This window comes from Camelina sativa, chromosome 20 (genome assembly GCF_000633955.1).
Source record: "Camelina sativa cultivar DH55 chromosome 20, Cs, whole genome shotgun sequence".
Taxonomy (NCBI): Eukaryota; Viridiplantae; Streptophyta; class Magnoliopsida; order Brassicales; family Brassicaceae; genus Camelina; species Camelina sativa.
Window position 1 is genome coordinate 29,190,920 of NC_025704.1, and position 8,407 is coordinate 29,199,326.

The 8,407-nt window shown below is 39.7% G+C and overlaps 3 protein-coding genes across 3 annotated transcripts in view; 2 read left to right on the forward strand and 1 right to left on the reverse strand.

The window, feature by feature from the left end:
- Positions 1 to 4,058, forward strand: part of LOC104771973 — a 9,628-nt gene extending 5,570 nt beyond the window's left edge. Inside the window, exons 13-24 of the mRNA XM_010496609.2 lie at positions 1 to 110; positions 396 to 489; positions 711 to 819; positions 914 to 1,176; positions 1,280 to 1,404; positions 1,679 to 1,913; positions 2,009 to 2,197; positions 2,283 to 2,566; positions 2,666 to 2,873; positions 2,971 to 3,210; positions 3,290 to 3,366; positions 3,641 to 4,058. The exon at positions 1 to 110 is cut by the window's left edge and continues 1 nt beyond it. Coding sequence (XP_010494911.1) covers positions 1 to 110; positions 396 to 489; positions 711 to 819; positions 914 to 1,176; positions 1,280 to 1,404; positions 1,679 to 1,913; positions 2,009 to 2,197; positions 2,283 to 2,566; positions 2,666 to 2,873; positions 2,971 to 3,210; positions 3,290 to 3,366; positions 3,641 to 3,800 — 2,094 coding nt within the window. The 3' untranslated portion in view covers positions 3,801 to 4,058. The remainder of the gene's footprint in view (positions 111 to 395; positions 490 to 710; positions 820 to 913; positions 1,177 to 1,279; positions 1,405 to 1,678; positions 1,914 to 2,008; positions 2,198 to 2,282; positions 2,567 to 2,665; positions 2,874 to 2,970; positions 3,211 to 3,289; positions 3,367 to 3,640) is intronic.
- On the forward strand, positions 4,518 to 6,506 carry LOC104771974 (ATP synthase subunit delta', mitochondrial-like). The gene is made up of 2 exons (XM_010496610.2): positions 4,518 to 4,880; positions 5,862 to 6,506. Exons 1-2 carry the CDS (start codon positions 4,614 to 4,616, stop codon positions 6,204 to 6,206), a joined length of 612 nt encoding a protein of 203 aa, XP_010494912.1. The 5' UTR covers positions 4,518 to 4,613; the 3' UTR covers positions 6,207 to 6,506.
- Positions 7,341 to 8,407, reverse strand: part of LOC104772936 (lon protease homolog 2, peroxisomal-like) — a 5,838-nt gene continuing 4,771 nt past the window's right edge. Inside the window, exons 13-15 of the mRNA XM_019241982.1 lie at positions 8,149 to 8,394; positions 7,907 to 8,008; positions 7,341 to 7,618 (exon numbers count right to left, since the gene is read on the reverse strand). Of these exons, the coding sequence (XP_019097527.1) occupies positions 7,532 to 7,618; positions 7,907 to 8,008; positions 8,149 to 8,394 (435 nt within the window). The 3' untranslated portion in view covers positions 7,341 to 7,531. The remainder of the gene's footprint in view (positions 7,619 to 7,906; positions 8,009 to 8,148; positions 8,395 to 8,407) is intronic.

The window sequence follows — 8,407 nt, forward strand, 5'->3', positions numbered from 1 at the left end:
CTTGGGGGTGGTGGGGGCGGAGGGGGGAGACTTCATTTTCACTGGGACATGTTACACACTGGGGACGAGTATTCTCCTGTTGCAACTGTCAAGGGGTCCATTAGCAGTAGGTATGTACCATTTTCATGATAGTTGTAGCAAACTCTCTTCTGTGCTTGCTACCTTTTGGGTCATTTGTTGTTACCATTGTAAAGCATGCATATACACGTTGATTTAGTACTAGCATCGCCATGAACATGAGGGGATAAAGGCACCTTAGTGTTTGATGCTTGAGACTGTGCCTGTCCTATTTTCTTCATGAGACTGACAAAGAAGTTTTTAATCTGCAAAACGTGTCTTGTCTTCATGAAAGTCATACACAGACCTTGAATCGCTTGCTTTTTTGATATCTTCAGAGGAGGTGCAGGGGACAATGGAGGTCGTTTCGGGGAAGAGGGAACAATGACTGGGAAGAAGTGTCCAAAGGGACTATATGGTACATTTTGCTTGGTAAGTCTTATGGTTTATTATGTCGTAGTTTCTTCGTTCCTAGCCACTTATGTGTCTTAGCTTTTCGCCAATTTGCTTATCCCTTATCCCAGCAAATTAATGGGCATAACAAACCACAAAAAAAGACAGTCCCAGTACTGTTCGTATTTCTTGAATGCAAATCTCTGCCTTGTTGACTTGTGCCTGATACTTGATATCTCTGGATCCATATGTTCTTCCAGGAATGCCCCATTGGCACTTACAAGAATGTTGAAGGCTCTGAAAAACGTCTGTGTACACCTTGCCCACCTGAGCATCTTCCAAGTCGTGCAAAATTTGTATATGTACGAGGTATTTTATCTAACAGTTCTCTTGCTCTTCCATCCCCTGATCTTTTGTTTCTTCTTAATTGGATATCTTTTGACAAGGAGCTTTGAATCTGCAGGAGGAGTTAGCGAACCCGTTTGTCCCTATAAATGTGTATCCGACAAATACAGATTGCCAAACTGCTATACACCTCTGGAAGAGCTTGTCTATGCATTTGGAGGGCCATTGCCCTTTGCTCTTCTTCTATCTTGTGTAGTGGTAGTTTTGGGTCTGTTGCTAAGCACATTAAGTATCAAATTGCTCAGATTGAGTTTCTATGGTGCCAATTCCATCGAACACCAGAGTGCTCATTGTTTACCCCATCTTCTGTCACTCTCTGAGGTATCGAGTTGCGAAAATTCTCTTTTCCCAAGTCTTATCTTTTCGCAGTACGACATACAATATCTGTCAACCAAACTCTAATGCCGGTTTCTCATCGTTCCAGGTTCGAGGCGCAAAGTCTGAGGATACGCAAACCCATGCCTACCGTATGTACTTCATGGGTCCAAACACTTTCAGGGAACCTTGGCATCTGCCCTACTCTCCTCCTGATGCAATCATAGAGATAGTGTAAGGATATAACTTGACTGCGTTGAATTCTGTTCTGATTGTTTTCGTTCAGTGTCTCAATGAAGTGTTGAACTAAAAACTGTTGGCAAGATAAAGAAAGAATATCTATTGTGCTACTTATTCATAACCAGTATTTCTTGAAATAGTGACCATGTATGGCATTAATCCCGAGTCTATTTTCTTCACTTCTACTCTTTGCTCAACAATGTGACATTGGCCATCGGCTCACTTTATCCAAGACATGTCCACTCATCTGTACGTTTCTGTTTCGCAGGTATGAAGATGCTTTTAACAGATTTATTGATGAGATCAACTCTACCGCAGCGTATGATTGGTGGGAAGGCTCTGTCCACAGCATTCTATCAGTTCTTGCAAATCCTTGCGCCTGGTCATGGAAACAATGGCGTCGCAGGAGAAAAATTCACCGCCTTCAAGAATATGTCAAATCTCAATATGACCACTCTTGCCTCCGCTCATGCAGATCTAGAGCTCTCTATAAAGGGATGAAGGTTTGGGTTCTTATCAATTAATATTATCTTTAATTCTTCACCGTCATGTAGCTTTGACTCCTTGTTTTGACCGTCTGTGTCCAACGTCGAAGCAGGTTGGAGCCACTCCAGATCTGATGGTTGCGTACATAGATTTCTTTCTTGGCGGTGACGAGAAGCGTGTAGATATGGTCTCTATTATACAGAAAAGATTCCCAATGTGCATCCTTTTTGGTGGAGATGGAAGTTATATGTCCCCTTATAGTCTCCATAGTGATACACTGTTAACAAATCTTCTTGGCCAGGTTAGCTTATCCCTCTCTGTATTTTTTGTTTTCCCGAAATCTCCACGTTGGAAAATCTCCTAAACGCTCCAAATCACTATTGCAGCACATCCCACCAAGTGTTTGGCACCGGTTTGTTGCCGGTTTAAATGCCCAACTTAGGACTGTGAGGCACGGATCTATTCGTTCAGCATTACTTCCTGTCATTAGGTGGATAAATAGCCATGGAAATCCTCAACTCGAATTCCATGGAGTAAGAATTGAACTTGGATGGTTTCAAGCTACAGCTTCAGGATACTACCAACTCGGTATCTTGGTTTTTGTTGGCGATTTTCCTTTGAACACTGTAAACCAATCAATTTCATTCAGAAGTGACGACGAGTCCCCTCGGTGAGCCATGATAGATTGTACTTCTCTTTGATCGAACCTAATTGTGTCTTGTGTGAGACTTGAAGACTTAACCTGCTTAATCTTGTCTCCATTATCTAGGAACAGCGCTGCATGTCCCAGCAAATCTCTTATCGAGTTGCAACAAAACTTGATCCAACCAGGACATGGCTTATCTCGAAAGAGAATCAATGGTGGGATCAATGGAGGCCTCATCAATGAGATTTCACTAGATTCTCTGCAGTACAGAAGGGATTTACTTTTTCCATTTTCTCTCTTATTGAACAATACTCGACCCGTTGGGCGTCAGGTTACAATTTCTTCTCTCCTGAATAACTCTTGTTGTGATTTGTTTTCTTTTGTTGTTTTTGTTAACACAAGCCAAAAAATTATTGTGCCTTATGCAGGATACTCTTCTCCGTTTGATCTCCATCCTTCTCCTTGCTGATCTTTCAGTTACGCTACTTGCATTACTTCAGTTCTATTGGCTTGCCCTTGCAGCCTTTCTTGCTATCCTCCTGATTCTCCCTCTCTCTCTGCTTTGCCCTTTCCCTGCCGGTCTTAACGCGTTACTTAGTAAAGAAATGAGAAGAGCCTCACTTACTCGTATCTACGGCCTTTGGAACGCTACATCTCTAACAAACGTCGTAAGTCAACACAAACGGTGTTCAAAACAAGTGCCATCATTTTTTTCACTACTGTATCTTATTCGCATGTATTCTGCAGATTGTGGCTTTCATTTGCGGTGTCATTCATTCCGGGTTTTTTTCTGACGAGCTACCAAACATCTGGAACGCCATAAGGTAATAAATAGTGTTTTTTGTCCGTCCTAGTGTAAATTTGTGAATTTTAAATTTTGATCTCATGAAACTAATCTTTCGCATCCATACTATAATCAGTCTTAACCTTAAACCCTCACACTTTGGTGGAACTAGAGACATACTCAGAGCTCTTCGCTGTTTGATGATTGCTTTTGTTTATTGAACATCAAACTTCTCTACTTCGTTACCTGTATATCGAGTTCCAAAAAAAAAAAATTGAGAGCATGATGTTAACATTTGTTATGTTATTTGGCAGGGATGATGATAAGTGGTGGATATTACCAACAATCCTCTTGTTACTAAAGTCAATACAAGCTCGGTTCCTTGATTGGCACGTCGCAAATCTCGAAGTACCGGACTTTTCACTTCTTTGTCCTGATCCAGATACCTTCTGGGCATATGAATCAGGTGCTTGACCATCCATAGATTAATCAACATCGTTATAAAGAAAGACAAGCAAAAAGGTATATCTTATTTTTCATGTAAATCATTAAAAAAGTACAAAGTTCTTCTCAGTGAATAGTTGGGTAAAACAGTTCTCTAGAACATCTGGTTATATTTCTGGTGCTGAATTAGTGTTTTGCCAGATATATGGTAGTTTTAGAAACTGAAGAGAGAGAGAGGTTGTAAGTTATATAATCCTATTAGAAGTTTTGCAACAACAAGGAAATTTAGAACACAATGGAGACTAATCCTAAAAGGCTAAAACCTAATAATTTAACTAAAATTTATTTTGTCTTTTATAACATAGAAATTCTAAATCGAACATAAATATAGAAAACTAACAGATCCTATCTATTTTATATTTCTTGAAATGAAATGGATGCATTTTTCATCAAACGTATTTTGTTTAACTTGTGATGACTGATGACACTCAGATTTATTTTGGTGACAATATTCTGTGAACAGAAGAATTAAAATGTGACGACTAGTCTAAAACTAAACCTAAATCTGTATTTGACAAACTTGATCAATAACAAATTCAAGATGGTTCAAAGTTCAGAGAAATCCATGGGCTTTAAGTTTAGGCCTTTTTCCCAGCTTATGTGGGCCGAAACTGAACTCGCACAACGCGCCATGAAGATGCGCGTGAACTTGAGAGTCTGAGAAACACTTGAGCTACAACATTTTTAAAGAGTTTTCGGATTCTCTCAACCTCTCTCTCTCATCTGCGACGTTCCCAATTTCTCAGAGAACTCGAATCACCACCACCAGACAAAATCGCCGCCATGTTCAAACAAGCTTCTCGCCTCCTCTCCCGATCTGTCGCCGCCGCATCGTCCAAATCGGTGACGACTCGTGCCTTTTCATCGGAAGTTCCATCGACAATCGATTCGACTTTTGTCGAGTCATGGAAGAAAGTCGCACCGAACATGGACCCGCCCCAGACTCCCTCCGCCTTCATGAAACCTCGTCCTTCGACTCCTTCTTCTATCCCGACGAAGCTCACCGTCAATTTTGTCCTCCCTTACGCATCTGAGCTTAGCGGCAAAGAGGTTTGGTTCTTTTCCATCTTCTTCGATCTTTTGGTCCCATTTTGTTTTTTTAGGGATTGATCTATGAGTTTGTTCGTCGCGCTTTTGTGTGGATACATCTGGATATTGGATAACACCTCTTTTGGTTTGTTATTGATCTGTGAAAAAAAATCTCGAACAGCATTTCGGATTTGTTCCATAATTTGTTACGCTGGTATATGATTCATCGAAAGGTATGCAAATGTGCTTAATTAGGTCTCAGGACCTTTGATTTTGGTTAGATCTGACAGCGCTCAATTTTAGGGTTTTGATTGCGATACCTGAGACTAGCAATTGTTGATTTTTGCGTTTGTTATTTATTTTACTTCTGGGATGTTTCTCTTTGCATTGAAAACTTGTACCTCTTGGTGACTAAAATTATACAATCATTTTAGAATTCACAGGTTAACCATGTGCTCACTATCTGAAAATGTTGCTTGTTAGCTTCCTTTTCTCAAGTGAGTTTCTTGTTAGATTCATCACTGAAAAGTGTAGCCTAGTGGATTAATTTACTGCTTCTATTTTCTCCTCTGATCCAATCATTGAAATGGGATATTTTGAATTGTGACTCTTAAGAAGAGGGGTCTGTAATTGAAATTCTATTCATAGAAATGATCCCAAATATAGTGTTCTTTCTGGCTTTTTTTGTTTTCAGTTACAGTCTTGGTATATGTGTTGACTGAATGTTGATTACAAGGTCTTAATTTGTATGAGTTAATCTCCACAACCAGTTATCAGATACCTTTATTGTTTTCAGATTCTCGTAGTTCATATGAAGATCAGTATGTTGTAGACTGTGGGTATATCGTCATGTAGAATGCCACAATAACTAATATCTTGCCTGACATATTTGCTGATGCATTTTCCAACTGTCTTGTCGCTGCGCCATCATCTTTGTATTCTAGAGTTTCGTTTCTTATATCTTTAACCATAACTGATTGGTTTCTCTTCATCTACTTGAAGGTCGACATGGTCATCATTCCTGCAACAACAGGACAAATGGGTGTCTTGCCTGGACACGTTCCAACAATTGCAGAGCTAAAACCTGGTATCATGTCCGTCCATGAAGGCACTGACGTGAAGAAATACTTCTTGAGCAGTGGTTTTGCATTACTCCACGCAAATTCCGTCGCTGACATTATCGCGATTGAAGCTGTGCCACTTGAACACATTGACCCTAGCCAAGTCCAAAAGGGTTTAGCTGAGTTCCAACAGAAACTTACTTCTGCTACAACAGATCTTGAGAAAGCAGAGGCACAGATTGGTGTTGAGGTTCACAGCGCCATCAACGCAGCTCTCTCGGGCTAAAAGAAGGGTTTCTCTCTTTCTTTCTTTCTTCCTTCTTTATTTCTTCGAAGAAAAAAAAAATTAAATCATTTGGCTTTCAAGTGATTAGTGAAGTCCCTTTTTACAAGAAAGGATGGAATAAACTAGAAATTGATTGTTCTTGTTTAATCGTGTTGGACTTTTGTTTGAATAAATGATTTTGTTTAAAGGGCACAAACCCGGAAAGTGTTTGTTGTGTTCATATCCTTGCACCTTGATTTTTGGGTATGACTTTTGTTAATGTTGAGATACTACTGCGTTGGAAATTGGGATTTATCTTAAGGTGATGTTTTTAACAAAAGGAATACGTTTCAGTGATGTTTTTAACAAAAGGAATACGTTATAGTATGATAGTACACGTTTGGACCATATTTCAGGAAGGGGTATTTACAAAGCAAAAAATAATACCCCTTCCGTTTCAGTGATGTTTTTAACAAAAGGAATACGTTATAGTATGATAGTACACGTTTGGACCATATTTCAGGATTCTCTACGTAGTTGGATTTGTTCATCGTAAGAACATTTACATATTAGGTGGCTTGAATAAAAGAGCAAACCAAGCTATGATCATGCTAATGTCTGGTGACGAGTCTGCGCTCATTTGACCATTTCTTGGGATGCCGCCACCTCGGCACAAGAGTACGCTCATAAAAGTTCTTGTTATAACCATCTAACGCTTGGATCAAAGTTTTTTAACATGACATAATGTTAGAAGTAATAGTGTTCTAAGCTTGATTAAAACGTGGTTGGAAACCAACATAACGTTTCTTGAGATGAGATGACAAAAGTATATTTTTCTAATGGTAGGATTGAAATTATCTAAAAAGCAATGGGATCAAAGGATGATCAAGATCGAGGAAAGAGGAAGAGACAATTAAACTATATCGAACGGCGCCCAAAATTGTTAGGGCAATGTGTAGGTCATTGAGATGGTCAATTAAAGAAAATTCTAGTCTCTCCAAAATGAATTGACCTCTCTTCTCTACGGAAGAATGACACTCAGTATGGGGGCTCAGGAGCTGGAAACTTAACTTACGAATCATATCGTAGGTGCAAGGACATAAAATCTTTATGATTCCACTTCTCTATGCGAGCTAGCCCAGTTTTTCATAATAGAGTTCGTGAAGAGATGAGTAAATTAAATTAGATGATAAATTTAAGCCAATTACATACACAAACATACAATATAGGAAAGGTGACTGGGAGAAAACCATATAAAGGGTATGCAAATATTCTGAATCCTTACCAAATATGCCAACATGGTTCGACTCTGACTCTGCGGTCTTAAAGACAGAGCTATAGATTTGTCATAATTTAGAGTGGTTGTTCCGCCATGGACAACCTCCTTCGAATGCATTTTCCAGTACGTCCTCCATTCTCTTTGCCAATATCACCTGTTTCCACCATTCATACCAATTTTAGAACTATTCAAAAACATTACAGACCAACCCGATGCAGCTTTGCCAGAGCCCATTTTTAAGGTTTTTGAAAGAAAACAAGACTTATTGCACAATTCTTTTCTTGTATTTGGTGGTCAGCGGACTAGTCAGCAAAACGAAACTAGGGTCAAATCAAAACCAGACCTCATATGGACCGAACACTGGGCCGAATTAGCATAGAGCAAAATTCTTACCTACAATGCAATACCAAGAACAAGACTAAGATTAAAGTTACCAACTTACCTCCAGACTGGAAAGTACAGCGGCGGGTACTTCAACTAAGTCTTTTGAGTTCCTCTGCGGTAGAATCACTCTCTTGATACCATAACGGTGAGCAGCCAATATCTGTTCATCAATTTAACATGGCCCTCTTAAATATGTTTTTCAACTCAAAAATTATTCCAAATGCCATGTAAGATGGTACCCAAATTTGGGCTTTTTACTAGATATGAAGCTTCGGGATGCTAGAAGTAGAAGCAGCTTACCTTATCTTTGATGCCACCAACAGGCAGGACGAGACCTCTAAGTGTCATCTCTCCGGTCATGGCTGTGTCTGCTCTTACTCGTTTCTGACTGAACAACGAAACCAGAGCAGTCACCAAAGTCACTCCAGCTGAAGGTCCATCTTTTGGCACTGCACCAGCAGGAAAGTGAATGTGGATGTCTCGACCATCAAGAACATTCATATCCCCTGCAAGTGCCAGCTTGAAATCCGATGCACGGGCTCTTACCTAAAAGACATCA

Excerpts from the sequence above, each read along its gene's own strand:
- LOC104771974 (XM_010496610.2), top strand. The coding sequence starts at position 4,614 with ATGTTCAAACAAGCTTCTCGCCTCCTCTCCCGATCTGTCGCCGCCGCA. Across the intron at positions 4,881-5,861 it reads CTGAGCTTAGCGGCAAAGAG|GTCGACATGGTCATCATTCC; the intron begins GTTTGGTTCTTT and ends ATCTACTTGAAG.